The 17,567-nt window shown below is 37.2% G+C and overlaps 1 protein-coding gene across 3 annotated transcripts in view; it reads right to left on the reverse strand.

Annotated features, from left to right (window-relative positions):
- LOC115209653 overlaps positions 1 to 17,567 on the reverse strand; it is a 909,254-nt gene that overhangs the window by 315,556 nt on the left and 576,131 nt on the right. For all 3 annotated transcript variants that reach the window (XM_036500965.1, XM_029778119.2, XM_029778118.2), the window contains exon 3: positions 1,556 to 1,716. In XM_036500965.1, coding sequence (XP_036356858.1) covers positions 1,556 to 1,716 — 161 coding nt within the window. The remainder of the gene's footprint in view (positions 1 to 1,555; positions 1,717 to 17,567) is intronic.

Here is a 17,567-nt window from a genome sequence, read left to right on the forward strand (position 1 = left end):
TCCGTCTACCAAATCCACTCACAAGGCATTGGTCGGCCTGGGGCTATAGCAGAAGACACTTGCCCAAGATGCCACGCAGTGGGACTGAACCCGCAACCATGTGGTTGGTAAGCAAGCTACTTACCACACAGCCACTCCTGCGCCTATATTCATAATTATATTTTATACTGTTGTACATTTGAAATCGTGGCATCTGTAGGTAGTAAGGAGACCCTACAGGAAAAATTACTTCTTTACATGGAATTGAAAAGGAATTTGGTCTAAAGAAGTTTTAGTCATATAAAATTTCTTGAGCAAGAGTATTCTATTACAGTCTTGGTAGGTGGAGACTGAAAGAAGCTCATTGTATATGTGTATGTGATTGTCCCCTACCAACCCTTAACAACTGGTGTTGGGGTGCTTATGTCTCCATAACTTAGCAGTTCAGCAAAAGAGTCTGATAGAATAAGTACCAGGTTTTAAAAAAACTAATAAGTACTGGGGTTGATCCATTCACCTAAAATTTCTTCAAAGCAATGCCCCAGCATGGCCACAGTCAGATGACTGGAACAAGTAAAAGATAAATGATGGAAGATATATGATAATGTCTGAAAAAGTCATTGCAGGTCCTTTATGTGAATTTGGGTCTCCCATAAGCTTTAATGCACTTAAATGGGGTTTTTTTAAAAAATATATTCTGCTGAAATTGGGAGGCATCTAATATGACCAAGCATCTTTTATACCACCAAATGCAGTAGTTTCCTTGGTTCTATCAAACTGATGACTGCCACACTACCACCACCAACACCACTGCACCCAGCACCCAGGTACATTGCTTGACTTTTAGAGGTCCCCTACAACTTTTTGTTTCGAGGCTCCATCCCTTCAATCAAAATTCATAATCTACACACCTTTAATTCATAGCTATACTTTACTTTATTCTATCTGCAGTACAATATTTCATGTTATCCTAAAGAACATATTTAGGTAGGGATGTTTGTGGAACAATGCAATATTTTTACAAGAACTTTTATAGGTACAGTGTATTACCATTTTATTTCTTGAAATTCTCAGGTAACATAGGTAGTTTAATTCTTGTACCTTAACCAAAGTAAATAAGATGACTCATCTACATGCTTTGATTTTTACATGGGGCCTCTCAACTGCATAGGCCTCCTGTGACTGCAGCGGTTTCAGGGGCTTAGCGACAGCCCTGCTGGCACCATCACCATCACCAATACCACATCTATTAAATCTCTCTCAAATCATACCCCACTACTTCAAGAAAGAAAATAATACATTCAGTAATGTAACTAGAGAAACATGTCTGAAAAAAGAGAACAAGATGGCCATAATTGGAAGACTTTTGATTAAATCTGCTCAATGAGAGAAAATTAACCACAAATCAGCATTAAAGAATTCCTAATTAATTCTGGAGTTCTGATAATTAAGTGAGAAAGCAACATACTTTTTTACATACTTTCAATGATTAAATAAAGTTTGAAAAGATTATTTCATCAAAAGAATTGTTAAAATCTTGATTAAAAAATTTCTAAAACAAAATCCTTGCATTTACCTTCAGTGACAAATCTGACAACAACTGGTTTTTCACTGCCAGCAACAAAGCCAAACCCTCTGTGAGGGTCTCTTGACAAAGTGACGTCTCTGGGTTGAGGAGGCTCAATGTAATCAACATCTTCTCTTGGATCAGCTCTTGTTGTGTAACGTTCGATGTGGCTGGAAGATAAAACCAAAATAATAGTTGGGTTACATGTCTTAAAGTTATTATACAGTTAATTAAACTAATTGCTGAAATACTTCAACTCTCGGGAGAGTTGTGCTTTGGGAGGGTCATTGCACCAGTTATAATAAACACACACACATTATTTCTTATATTATTGTTTATCATAAGGTGATGAACAGGCAGAATCATTAGCAAAATGTTCAGCAGCATTTTGTTGACCTTCATGTTCTGAGTTCAAATTCTGTCAAGGTTGACTTTGCCTTTCATCCTTCAGGGTCGATAAAATAAGTACCAGTTGAACACAGGAGTTGATCTAATCAATTTACCCATCCCCTGAAATTGCTGGCCTTGTGCCAAAATTTGAAATCATTATTATTATCTTAGCAAAGGCAGAGGTACTGTTTTCAGTTATGTTTGTTTTTTTGCTTGTTTTTTGTCTGTGGACAAGATATCTCAAGAACTGCTGGATGGATTTGGATGAAACTTTCAGGGATGTTTGGTCTTGTAACTGGCACAAACTGATTAGATTTTGGGATTGATCCAATACTGGACAAGTATTCTGAATTATTTGCTCTATTTACTTTACATGAAATATTACAAGATATTCTCATTTTAAAAATCATCTCCAGCTAATCATTGAGAGGACGTTGGTGTTGCCTTGGCAGAGATTTGCACTCTCTAAGGACTCATTATTATTATTATTATTATTATTATTATTATTATTATTATTATTGGTGTAATGATTTTCCCAAGACACAGAATTTGTTTCAACACACAAATTTATGCCAAGAATCTTGCAAGCTACATACAAAAGCAAAATGAAATGCATCAATATATTATTCAAACAATTCATTTCTAATAAATCAGGGCATCACGAAGTGAAGGATAATGTTTTAAGGAGGAATTTTCCTTTTCATTCTTTTTTCTTTCTTTTCTTTAAATAACAAAGGTGCAAGCCATATAATTAAGAAATTCATTTAATGAACACGTGCATCCAGATTCAATCCTACAGCATGGTACACTGGCCAAATGTTTTCCCTTGTAGCCTCAGATTAGATAACATTTGTGAATGAGATTTTGTAGACAAAGACATGTCTGCATATATATATATATATATATATATATATATATATATATATATATATATACATATATATATATATATGTATATATATATATGTAGAAACACTGCCAGATCTGACTGGCCTGGTGCAGCCTTCGGGCTCCCCAGACCCCAGTTGAACCGTCCAACCCATGCTAGCATGGAAAGTGGACGTTAAATGATGATGATGATGATGATGATGATATATATATATAATATATATATATATATATATATATATACATATATATATATACATATATACATATATATATATACATATATATATATATACATATATACATATATATATATATATATATATATATACATATATATATATATATATATATATATATATATATACATATATATATATATATATACATATATACATATATATATATATATATATATAGAAACATGAAGGCGGTGAGATGGCAGAAACGTTAGCATGCCAGGCAAAATGCATAGCCGCATTTCGTCTGCCGTTACATTCTTAGTTCAAATTCCGCTGAGGTCGACTTTGCCTTTCATCCTTTCGGGGTCGATAAATAAAGTACCAGTTACGCACTGGGGTCGATGTAATCGACTTAATCCCTTTGTCTGTCCTTGTTTGTCCCCTCTGTGTGTAGCCCCTTGTGGACAATAAAGAAATATATATATATATATAGAAACATTATTTCTAAATCTCTGAAAGAGAGATATTCAATAACAGTTCTTTAAAATAAAGACTATTTGGCAACATAATGTGGCTGTCCTGGATGGGATGATTGTTACTGCTGTTTAGCCCCAAGAAACATCGTTTCCAGCAGGCTATATGACACAGATATTGTGTCATATAGCCAGATGGAAACAATGTTGCCTGGGGCTAACAATGACAATTAATACTGTTACTGTTGCTTCGCTCTCTGGCCAGATTGGAGCAATCTCGAGTATAACAAGCTGAAATTGCAAAGATAATGTGGAACTCGACCGAGGATAGAAAACTCCAAATGACCCATCCTTGTTTTCCTCGTATTGTCTGACTGGATGTTTTGTTGTCCCTTTTTTGTATCATCTATCTGTTTAGATGTTTTGTATTCTTGTCCCTTTTTGTAAGATTAAAAGCATTTCAGCTGTGGCTGCTTTGTCACTTGAGTAATTATAATTTCATTGACAAATGTACACTTCAGTGACAATGTACACTTCATTGTCTGTTTTTTTTTTTTCTATTGCTAAAGCAGAATGAAATCAGAAGATTTGACTGCTATTTCTTGCAATTTTTATGTAACTATGCAAAAACTCACTTATTAGTTAGCCACTATTGGTAAATCTAGATAGCAATAAACTGAGATCTAAAATCACAACAACAGCGAAGTTTGAAGTCTGATATAAATGGTTTCGTAGTTGAAAACAACAGGTTCAACTATAAATTTTGCTATTATAAATTTGGGGAAACTTCACAGGTTTGGTAAATACCATGATGAATAACAACAGTGTAAACTGATACACACATTATTGCCACTGGTCTCTTTTACTAACAAATATTTTATTGTTTTATTCAAAAAAACAAAAGACAATCAATTTCCTTTGTAATGGCCCCTCATTTGCAATTTTATGTGTTTGTCTGAAACAATAATTTGTAGTTTTCTGCCAAGTATTCAGACCATAAATACATTTGTATTCGTATCAATTACAATGTAGAATTACTTTTAGTATTTCTTTAGTGTCTATAGACAGATATTCTTTTGGTTTTGGATCAGGTAAAAACCTGCCGCAGTATTGTTCATACCAATGGTAAACGGTAAATAATTATAACTTTTTGTTTCCTGAAAGTTTTTACATTTTAAAAAATTATTTTGTTTCATTTTTTCTTTCTGTCTTTTTTTTTGTTCTTTTGGGATGGATAAATTTATGATGAAAGTGAAGATAGAAGTCTACGTTAGCATTGAATACAGGATGTTAAAAGTAATACATGCATTAACAGTACATGTTTAACCCAGAAATAGGTGACAAAAGCATGGCGAGACATACCAGATTTCATTAAAAAAAATATGTTTGCCTTAGGTTCAGGCATGGTTGTGTGGTAAGAAGTTTGCTTTGTAATCACATGGTTCCAGTTTCAATCCCACTGCATGGCACTTTGGGCAAATAAGTCTTCTACTATAACCTTAAGCTGACCAAAGCCTTGTGAGTGGATTTGGTAGACAGAAACTGAAAGAGGCCCATCGTATATGTGTTTGTGTCTGTGTTTGTCTTGCACTACCATTTGACAACTGCTGTTTTCTTCTTCCAATCAGGACTCACGCCATTAGCCACAAAGAATAACCTCTAATTCGAGCCTACTCTATGCTACTAAGAATGCGTGTGGCAACTTGAAGATCGAGCCACGTGATAGACTGGCGGTTGCATGGGTGCAAAAGCTACGTTGTTATCCTCATTCCGTAAATGGTGGCTTTTAACAGGTGGAGAGCTAAACCATCCTGGGGTACAGAGGATTCGCAATCTAGACTAGGGTCTGAAAGTTTACCACACCATAGTGGGTTACACCACAGTTCCTCTGCTTTGTGGTAGAAGTAGGAAGAAAGAGTGAGAGAAAGCTGTGGTGAAAGAGTACAGTGGGGTTCACCCCCACCCCTGCCAGAGCCTCATGGAGCTTAGGTGTTTTTGCTCAATAAACACTCGCAATGCCCGGTCTGAGAATCGAAACTGCGTTCTTATAACCGTGAGTCCGCTGCTCTAATCACTGGGCCATTACACCTCCACACAACTGCTGTTGGTGTGTTTATATTGCCCACAATTTAACAGCTTGGCAAACAAGATCGATTGAATAAGTACCAGACTTCAAAAATAAATAAATACATAAGTACTGGAATTGATTTATTTGATTAAAAATTCTTCGAGGCAGTGCCCCAGCATGGCTACAGTCAAATGGCTGAAACAAGTAAAAGATAATAATTTAGAATACGAAGAGCTAAAACAAATATTGCAGGACATATTTTTCTTTTTTATCTTCTAGTTAGGAGGAGAAGCAGTGCTCTCAACAGTTCACAGGGCCTCTCAGATAATGAGTGGGAGGGAGGGAGGGTGGAAGATATATTCAAACCAGTGGTGTAACCCAAATGGTTGCAACAAAGTGGAGTCCACTAAAGGAACACATGGTGCTAAATAGTAACAGATTAAGTCTAGCAGCCTAGCATGCCACGGTGGAATTTGAACTCAGAACCCAAAGAACGAAAATTGATACCAGAAAAAAGCCACCAGTTTGAATTGGTACTTCTTTTATTGACCCTCAAAGGACAAAATGCAAAGCTGACCTCAGTTTTATGTTTTACTTATCTTTTATGTTTTACATGTTTCATATTTCTTTATTGCCCACAAGGGGCTAAACATAGAGGGGACAAACAAGGACAGACAAACGGATTTAGTCGATTATATCGACCCCAGTGTGTAACTGGTACTTAATTTATCAACCCCAAAAGGATGAAAGGCAAAGTCGACCTCGGCGGAATTTGAACTCAGAATGTAACAACAGGCAAAATACCTATTTCTTTACTACCCACAAGGGGCTAAACACAGAGAGGGCAAACAAGGACAGACAAACGGATTAAGTCAATTATATCGACTCCAGTGCATAACTGGTACTTATTTAATAGACCCTGAAAGGATGAAAGGCAAAGTCGATCTCGATGGAATTTGAACTCAGAATGTAGCGGCAGACGAAATACCGCTAAGCATTTTGCCCACTGTGCTAACATTTCTGCCAGCTCACCACCTTTCTAATGTTTCAGTCATTAGACTGCGGCCATACTCGGGCAGCACCTTGAAGAATTTTAGTCAAAAGAATGAATCCCAGTATTTATCTTTTTTTAAACCTGGTATTTATTCTATCAGTCTTTTTTTGCCAAACTGCTAAGTTACATGGAAGTAAACACACCAATACCAGTTTCAAGAGGTGGTGGAGAACAAAGACAGACACAAAGACACACACACACATGTGATGGTTGGCTTTCAATTTTGATCCACCAAATCCACTCGAGGTTTTCCATCAGCCCAGGTCTATAGCAGAAGACACTTGCCCAAGGTTCCACACAGTGGGACTGAACTTGAAACCATGTGAGTGGGGAGCAAACTACTTAACCACACATCCACACCTGAACACAGAGTGCTTGTTATCAGAAAAAATACCACAAGGTATTCAATCTGATCTCATATGCTAAAGACTCTGCCAAAACCCCACCCTTGACTGGTTACTAAATTCTATCAAAATGAAAGGATGGAATGCAAATTCAAAACACAAAGATGAAACATAGACTAACCGTATTAAAAGAAACCAGCTGAAAAAAAACTGCTTGTGCTACAAGCCCACAAAGAAGCCTATATATAGTTACCCAGCCTGCTAGAAATAATAAGTAGATTTGGTGATTTATGACTAACATCATACACATCCACATTCCTGAATTCCAATTTAACATCTCACCTAGATCTTATTGTAATAAATACTAATGGTTATGATGATGATTGTGATGATGATGATGGTGATGATGATGATAGTGACGACAAAGACAATGATGATGATGATGAAGATGACTAAAGGTGGTGATGGTGGTGTTGATGGTGATGATGACAACGACGACGACGGAAGATAGGCATCTGACGTGAAGGGGATTAATTATGGTTCATTATAGTTAATTAGGGTTAATTATAGTTTTCAAAAGTGAACATGAAGATAACTTTAGAATTTGAATCACTTAAAAATTAATTTAAAATTAAGAGAAGCAAACAGTGGGGAAGAAGAGAATCTGAATTAGGCATGTACAGGGATAACTTCAGGCATATTTCAGTCTTATTAGACTTCTTCAGTGAGACATAGTTTATCCATATTTGGTAGATCTTGAGATAACTAAGAAAATATATAGTATTTAGCATTTAAACAGGTTATATCTGGCCCAAATAAATATGCTACCTATTTTAAGCTCAAACTGGCCATATATGGCCTCTTACTCACACCTTCCCTACAATGTCACTCTGAAAATAAACAATCATATCATTGCAATCTCTTTGCTAGAAGATAATACATGATTAATTCAAGACAATGTGAATGAATAAATAAATAATTATTACATTTGACAGTGTAATCTGAATGTTAAAGGGATAAAGGATGAAAAGGAAGGGGAATTACCCTAGGGACCACCTTCAGCATAGAAAACAAATAGTCAAGTGTATGTTGCACTAATACAACAAGCCAAAATATCTGTGATATCTAATGCAGTAAGCAGGAAAAAAAATTCATGATTTAATTCTGAAAAATTATATTTAATCTTGATAATAAACTAACACGGTTATTTAATAATTCTTAATCTTTCCTTTTTTACTAGATATTATGATATCCTTCAGTTTGTCTCTTCTTTCCTCACTGCCTGTGTATTTGTGTGTGTGTGTGTGTGTGTGTGTGTGTTTCTTTCAATTTGACATATTAGTATAAAGTAATACATTTAGATGAGTAAACATGTGTTGCTTGGTTGTTATATTGATAAATGCAGTGCCTTTATCAATATAATTTTTGTCAACACTTATTCATTTTACTTCATACATTTATATATATAAAACTGAAGAGTAATAAGCATGTATCTGAATTCCTGAAGCAATCTATAATATGAATTTCAAAATTTATGTGAAGAAAGTCAGATGTTTAAGAGTTTCTAAGTATTTTCCACATCTTAAGCATATTTTGTTCCATAAAAAAGTAAATGGAATAATATTAGCTGAATTTGGTGCACTGCCAAAAGTACAACACATAGAATATAATTTTAGCCAGTCAGCAAATATCGAAATTTATTGCTTTAATCTGTAATAAATACTTTCACCTGTTATAAATTTCTGATGATTTGCTTTCTAAAAGTGGATATATAAAGACATATATTACACTCTACGTGATTTTGTTTGTTTTAAGCATCTTACAGCATAAAGAAGTTTATGCCTGAAGAATAGTTAATAACAAGCAGGATAATAAGAGATGATTTTTCACAGAAATGGGGAAATACATTATCTCAGTAATTGTTTCTCCTACTCACGTTTCAAAAGCAACATACAAAATCGCCTTGGGGATTGACTGACTATCTTGCAGATAGCAGAACAATGGTGCAATATTTATTGCATTATTTATTGTAAACCAAGTCTCAGTTACGTTCTCCGCTTTCACGCCTGTCTTTTTATGCTACCAGAAATTATTATGTTTATTCTTGCGGTATTTTAGTCTCAGCTTTGCAGTTTATTTTGACATGATTTGTTTTTCAGTCAATTGAAATTAACAATGTATCAATGCTGAAATATCAGGTCACAACAAGTTGTTCCAGAGAAAAATCTAGCTACTGTATCAGTAATGGTTTAATGGTGTAGGAATATTCATTAACTGTAAAACTGAAGACGACTCGATTACATAAAATATATTGATATTCCTTTACAATAATTTCCTCTATCAGTCTCAACACTTTCATTAGTTTAAATAATATCAGTGAAGGTTTCTCTCCCTAACGGTTACAGCCTATTTTATAATATAAAACAAATCTACAATAGTTAACCACTTAAATTTCATTATTCACCCTCTATAAGAACTCATGAAATTTAGTTTTTTGCTCTAATATTTCACTATTCCAAGCTATTGCAAAATCTTCATCCAGCCATCAATTAAATATATATTAAATCAATGTGAAATTATCTAAAACTTGATCTATTACACTTCTATAGGGTGTTCCAGAAGTCTTGGGCACATTTCAAGTCTTCATATCTGCTAGACTATGATTGGTAGTAAGATGAAACTGGTACTATTTTAAAGCTAAATTCACTAAGTTTTTTTGTAATGCTAATAATTTTTTCATATTTTTTCAGATCCAGTAATGACGTTCACTCAACCAGAAAAGGCGTTTTGCGTCCTTGAATTTGCAAATACTGAATCATGTTCAACGTGCATTTTGCACAAAATTCCAAAAAGAGGCACCAGAAAGAAAGTCCATATTGAGATGGCATGGTAAATTCATGAAGGATGGGTGTTTGTGCCCAGCTAAGAAACGAGACGCCCCTCAACTTCAGATGATACGGTTGGGCGAGTTCGAACTGCCTTCGAGCGGAGCCCCCGTAAATCAATCAGAAGAGCCAGTAGGAGCTTCATTTTCCAACAGGATGGGGTGTCACCACACTGGAACCTCAGACAGTATCTGAACATAACACTGCCAGAGAGATGGATTGGATGGTCTAGGCGAGATGATCGCATTCTCATGCGCTGGCCTCCCAGGTCTCCAGATCTCACACCCTGTGATTTCTTTTTGTGGGGTTTGTGAAAGGACTGGTCTATGTGCCTCCACTTTCAAAAGACGTGGATGAACTGAAGGCCCAAATAACAAAAGCTGTTACAACCATCGACAACGCAATGCTGGAATGCGTTTGGCAAAAATTGGACTATCGGCTTGATGTGTGCCGAGTGACCAATGGTACTTACATTGAACATCTTTGAACATTCCATAAAAAAAACTTGAAATTGCAGGCTTTCAGAATACATCTGATGCGTTTTTATGTCCTTAATAGTTTTCAAGATATTCAATGTCAAAATGTGCCCAAGATTTCTGGAACGACCTGTATTTTAGACATGTCAGTCTAACTTACAATATCATTATAAATATATTCATTGTTGAATAGTTTCCAGACAGACAAGATACATAATTAGCAGCAGCATTAAAGCAATGAATGGATTATGTATCAGGGTATTTGTTCTGATTCTCTATGCTCAAATCAAATCCTGCTTTCACCACAGGGCCATGCTTGCTTGCATGTATATCAATTGCAATAGCTTTCTTTCAGAAGTGTTCATTAAAAATCTACCTAGTGAATACTTGTAATACTAACATAACATTTAGTTTCTATGTTACTTTGATATTAATGCCATCACCACTGTTAGCACCACTAGCAAAAGAGTCAATAAACCTAAAACTAAACCAATAATGACTATCCACACACGCACACACATATATAGTTGACTGTTTCAAAATGTTTTGCTGCTTCCAATATCTGTTTCCCTAGCATATTAGTTTTCCACCTAATGTCATGTATAATTTGAAATTATAAGCCTTTCACCTGGATTAATAAATACTATTATCAAAAACAAAAACAGTAAAGTATTAATTCTGCTTCCAGAAATCCTTTTAATTCTAACAGAAAAAAAATGAAGAATTTAATATTTATGAAATCATGTTTTCTTAATCAAAGCATTCAGCTTAACAAGGATAAAATCATTGAATTATCGGGGAAGAAAGTTGGAAGGCCAAATTCAAGGCTACTTAGATTCTTTGACAGACTGAGAATATAGTTACAAAAGAATTAACAGATATTGATAAATGACTACTGTTTCACTTTTTTCAGAACTGAAACTATAGTCAATGGGAGTTTTATCAAAATTCCAAAGGGCATGACACAAACAAAAGAAATGTATTATTTTTATTTGAGAATAATGGCTTAAATGAATTGTACAAAGCCATTTCCTGTGTAACTTAATTCAATTAATTTAAATTCACTCTTTCTTTGTTATTTCTGCCGGAGACTAAAAAAATGTTTCTCACCTAAAGAAATGTAGTCATCTTACTTTTATAACTAATTTTATTTTACATTTGGATATTTTTGTCAAATCCAGAGAAATAAGTGCTGCAAAGATAACATTTGTACCTAAACATCAATTTTATATTCTTTTATTCTTTTACTTGTTTCAGTCATTTGACTGGGGCCATGCTGGAGCACCACATTTAGTCGGACAAATCGACCCCAGGACTTATTCTTTGTAAGCCTAGTACTTATTCTATTGGCCTCTTTTTGCCAAACCACTAAGTGACGGGAATGTAATCACACCAACATTGGTTGTCAAGCGATGGTGGGGGGACAAACACGCACAAATAACAAATACATACATACACACGCACACACACACACACATATATATATATATATATCATCCTTTCTGTTTTTCTCTCCCACCCTTCCCTATTCTTCTCCTCTCCCCTTCACCGTTCCCTCTCTCTTACTCCTCCTCCTCCTCCTCAACTCTCTCATCACTGTCATATGGTCAGAGGGAAGCCATGTTTCCAACTGCTATCTTCACCAAGACCAGGCCGCTTATCCTGTCTCTCTCATAAGCTGTCTCCTCAAGCATTCAGAATAATTTTTCCATCATCTTGGCTTAACAACCCTCATCCTTTGTTTTCACTGTGTTATTCTCTTTGTTCTGTCTTTTACTCTTTCTACTTTTATTGGTTTAACTGTCTTGTTTTGTTCTTACTGTCCTGTTCTTGTTACTCCTCCACAAAAAATCCCAAATGTTATTTAATTTGCTTTGCGGGAAGGACTGTTTCAATGAAGTCGCGTCTTGTCCTTACCTTCGAAATGCAGAGTAGACGAAACAAGGATAACTGAAGAAAGGGAATATTCCTTGTGTTGTATGTCTTGTACTCTGTTTTTTCATTGTTTGAAAAAAAAGTTCATTTCCATGTTTTCATTTCACATTGTGTTCAACGTTTTTTTGATGTCCTGTACCCATATATACATGTATATATACATATAGATGTAGGTATGTACATATATGTATGTAAATATGCATATATTTATATATTATTCATATATATATATCTTATATTAAACTTTTTAATAAAAAAAGATAAATAAAACTAAAAATAAAAATAAAAATTTATAAATATAAATTAATAATTTTAATTTTAAATCTAAATAATTTAAATTTTAAATTTTATATTTTATATATTTTGTATATTATATTAATTATTTTTATTTTTATGTTTTGATTTATGTTTTTCACTGTTTGATTTGCCTAATAGTGGTTTTATCTCTAATTTAATTTATATAGGGGCATCAAGCTGTTGGATCAGGTAATGAAGGTTACGGAGAGGGTTATAGCCCAGTTAATTAGAGAGAGAGTTAGCTTAGATGATATGCAGTTTGGGTTCGTGCCAGGGAAAAGTACTACTGATGCTATATTCCTGGTAAGACAGCTGCAGGAGAAATACCTAGCCAAAGGTAAGCCCTTGTACCTGGCTTTTGTTGACTTAGAGAAAGCCTTTGACAGGGTCCCCCGATCCCTTATCTGGTGGTCAATGAGGAAACTAGGGATAGATGAATGGTTAGTGAGAGCTGGGCGAGCCATGTACAGAGACGCAGCTAGTAAGGTGAGGGTTGGCAACGAGTACAGTGAAGAATTCCGGGTAGAGGTTGGGGTCCACCAAGGTTCAGTCCTCAGCCCCCTCCTATTTATCATAGTCCTCCAGGCAATAACGGAAGAATTTAAGACAGGATGCCCCTGGGAGCTCCTATATGCTGATGACCTTGCTCTAATTGCTGAGTCACTATCAGAACTGGAGGAGAAGTTTCAGGTGTGGAAACAAGGATTAGAGTTGAAGGGCCTTAGAATCAACCTAGCCAAAACCAAAGTCCTAATAAGTAGGAAGGTGGACCAACCACAAACGACTTCAGGTAGATGGCCCTGCTCAATCTGTAGAATAGGTGTAGGTAGAAACTCTATAAGGTGCACCAAGTGTAAGCTATGGACACATAAGAGGTGCAGCAATGTCAAAGGTAGGCTAACTGGGAAGATAGTTTTCGTATGTGGCAGATGCTCAGGAGAAATAAACACTGGAAATGTGCAGAGACCAACTTCTACCACGTTCCAGGGAGACAAACTAGAAGTAGTTGATAGCTTCCGCTACCTTGGAGACCAAGTTAGTAGCGGGGGTGGGTGTGCTGAAAGTGTAACTGCTAGAGTAAGAATAGCCTGGGCAAAGTTTAGGGAGCTCTTACTCCTGCTGGTGACAAAAGGCCTCTCGCTCAGAGTAAAAGGCAGACTTTATGATGCATGTGTACGTACAGCCATGCTACATGGTAGTGAAACATGGGCCGTGACTGCTGAGGATATGCGTAAGCTCGCAAGAAATGAAGCCAGTATGCTCCGATGGATGTGTAATGTCAGTGTTCATAATCGTCAGAGTGTAAGTACCTTGAGAGAAAAGTTGAACCTAAGAAGCGTCAGTTGTGGTGTGCAAGAGAGACGGCTGCGCTGGTATGGTCATATGACGAGAATGGCTGAAGATAGTTGTGTGCAAAAGTGCTACACCCTAGCAGTTGAGGGAACCTGTGGAAGAGGTAGACCCAGGAAAACCTGGGACGAAGTGGTGAAGCACGACCTACGAACTTTAGGTCTCACCAAGGAAATGACTAGAGACCGAGACCTCTGGAAGTATGCTGTGCGTGAGAAGACCCGGCAAGACTAGTCAGGCCATAACCCGTGGCCCCTACCTAGGACGTAGTCAGTCCACCTGTGCATACCTTCCTTCTTGTGACACTTGTGAAGACCTGTTGAGGCAAGTGAAAATCAAACAAAATCAAAATAGATGAACATCAATGGAATTTGTATCTTTGTGGTACCAGTGCCGGTGGCACACAAGAATACCATCCGAACGTGGGCGTAGCCAGTACCGCACCGACTGGCCTCCATGCTGTGGGCACGTAACGATCACCATCCAATCGTGGCCGATCGCCAGCCTAATATGGCTCCTGTGTCGGTGGCACATAAAAAACACCATCCGAGCGTGGTCGTCTGCTAGCCTTGTCTGGCACCTGTGTCGGTGGCACATAAAAACACCATCCGAGCGTGGCCGTTCGCCAGCCTCGTCTGGCACCTGTGTCGGTGGCACATAAAAAAAACACCATCTGAGCGTGGTCGTCTGCTAGCCTTGTCTGGCACCTGTGTCGGTGGCACATAAAAACACCATCCGAGCGTGGCCGTTCGCCAGCCTCGTCTGGCACCTGTGTCGGTGGCACATAAAAACACCATCCGAGCGTGGTCGTCTGCTAGCCTTGTCTGGCACCTGTGTCGGTGGCACATAAAAACACCATCCGAGCGTGGCCGTTTGCCAGCCTCGTCTGGCACCTGTGTCGGTGGCACATAAAAACACCATCCGAGCGTGGTCGTCTGCTAGCCTTGTCTGGCACCTGTGTCGGTGGCACATAAAAACACCATCCGAGCGTGGCCGTTCGCCAGCCTCGTCTGGCACCTGTGTCGGTGGCACATAAAAACACCATCCGAGCGTGGTCGTCTGCCAGCCTTGTCTGGCACCTGTGTCGGTGGCACATAAAAACACCATCCGAGCGTGGCCGTTTGCCAGCCTCGTCTGGCACCTGTGTCGGTGGCACATAAAAACACCATCCAGCGTGGTCGTCTGCCAGCCTTGTCTGGCACCTGTGTCGGTGGCACATAAAAACACCATCCGAGCGTGGCCGTTCGCCAGCCTCGTCTGGCACCTGTGTCGGTGGCACATAAAATCACCCACTACACTCTCGGAGTGGTTGGCGTTAGGAAGGGCATCCAGCTGTAGAAACACTGCCAGATCTGACTGGCCTGGTGCAGCCTTCGGGCTCCACAGACACCAGTTGAACCGTCCAACCCATGCTAGCATGGAGAGCGGACGTTAAATGATGATGATGATGATGATGAGATATATATATATATATATATATATATATATATATATACGATGAGCTTCTTTCAGTTTCTGTCTACCAAATCCACTCACAAGGCTTTGGTTGCCTTTCATCCTTTCGGGGTCAATTAAATAAGTACCAGTTATACACTGGGGTCAATATAATCGACTTAATCCATTTGTCTGTCCTCGTTTGTCCCCTTTGTGTGTAGCCCCTTGTGGGCAGTAAAGAAATAAGAAACAGAAACATTCCTTTTTAGATGTGAACACAAAACTGTGTAACCACCTTCTTTTGCCCCTTCCAGGATTATAGTCAAACGAAACCGAACCCACTTGAGATTAATCACAGCATCAAAGGGTTGAAAACAAATAGAAAGAGGACATCAGATGATGGGACGGTTAAAGCTAGAATGCTTTGATTACAGGTTTGCTCAGTTAGGGCTGACCTGGGATGAAGCAACAATAAATGTTACCATCATTGAAATGTTTATAGTACATTTCTCATGCTAACAAGAACAAATCCTAGATTAAAGTTGGTCAAAAATGCTACTCATGCCCAACTAAAATTATTAGAAAATGGTGTGGTTGTATGGTAAGAAGTTTGCGGCAAGCTGGCAGAAACGTTAGCACACTGGACAAAGTGATTAGTGGTATTTCATCTGCTATTATGTTCTGAGTTCAAATTCCGCCGAGGTTGACTTTGCTTTTCATCCTTTCGGGGTTGATAAATTAAGTACCAGTTACACACTGGGGTCATTGTAATCGACTTAATCCGTTTGTCTGTCCTTTTTTGTCCCCTTTATGTTTAACCCCTTGTGTGCAATAAAAAAAAAAGTTTTTAGACTCAGTCTCACTGTGTGGTGCCGAGGGCTAGTGTTTTAATGATGATGTTGCTGATGATTATGATGATGGTGATGGTGGTGGTGGTGATGGAGTTAGTAATGATGATGATGATGATGATATTATTTAAGTTCTCACCATGCCATCACTCTACATCAAAACTGCACCACTATTTTGTGAAGTACCCAGAAGTAATACCGTCATTTGACTTAGTCACTAAAATTAGTAATGAAATCAAATATGTAATAAAGTTATCTCATAAATTGCCTGGTGAACTATTGATTCTGTTGGCAGAATGGGGAGAAAAAAATCAATTTATTTTTAATAACTGAAGGTTAATATGGCTTTGGACATTGGCTGAATTTTTAGTAGCATAGAGCTAAATATTTTATAACTAAATCTCCAGTCTAGCTAAAACTATGAATGTAAATGGTCTTTCTAAAAGAATGAGCACCATTGTTGATTTTGATCTCAAACTTGAGCTGAAGTTCAGAGGACAAGAGAAAAAAAACAAACCTTTAATGGGAATTAGTGCTAAGGTCTTGGTTTGCATTGGTTTATGTTGAATTAATGTTATTTTGGAAAATTAATTATTACTTTAGTGTCTGAAACTGAAGATACTTCAAAATCAAATTTAAATGTGAAAGTCATGGGTCCATTTTTGCTTAATCTGAAAATAAAAAAAAAAAAATTCACTCATAATCCTTCTGAGGTTTCTGACTGTAAGGGGGGAAGGGAAATTGCTATCTTCAGAAGAGAGACCTAGCCCAAATGTTTACAAAAGAATGGACTGTGCTAAATGTGCCAGGAATCAACTAGTGGTTTTAAACAAGGCAACAGACGTTTAGTTATCAAAGGACAAATATGATGCCTCTAATAGAGTTACAGACAGTTTCCATTTAACAACTTTTACTCAAGGCTTTGGTTGACCTGAGGCAGTAATGACATTTTTTCAAAGTGCCACATAATAGAATCAGATGCAAAACTCTACAGTTGTGAAGTCTGAAAGTAAAGAATCCATTTAATCTTATCACATATTTAATGTCAAATATATCTGAGCAGTAAGACAAAGATAAGAGTGTTCAGGTGTCTGGTCCTTCATGTTTTGCTTTACAGTTGTGAAAATTGGACACTGTCAGGAACCCTTTGGGGCCACTGGAATTTCTTTGGTACCAGGACACTTTGCAGGATTATGAGTTACCATTGGTTGGATTTCGTATCCAACATAGAATTATACTCAGAAACCAAGAATTATACAGGATGTGTCCTGCAACTTATATGCTTTAGGAGCATCTGCTCTGACCATATGGTCATGATGCTTGATTTTCTGAACTGCATCCTGCATACCATTTTCTCTTCTCTTAAGATTTGGCTGGAGTGATGGCTTGTGTTGGTT

Source organism: Octopus sinensis, linkage group LG3 (assembly GCF_006345805.1).
Source record: "Octopus sinensis linkage group LG3, ASM634580v1, whole genome shotgun sequence".
In the NCBI taxonomy this organism is placed as follows: Eukaryota; Metazoa; Mollusca; class Cephalopoda; order Octopoda; family Octopodidae; genus Octopus; species Octopus sinensis.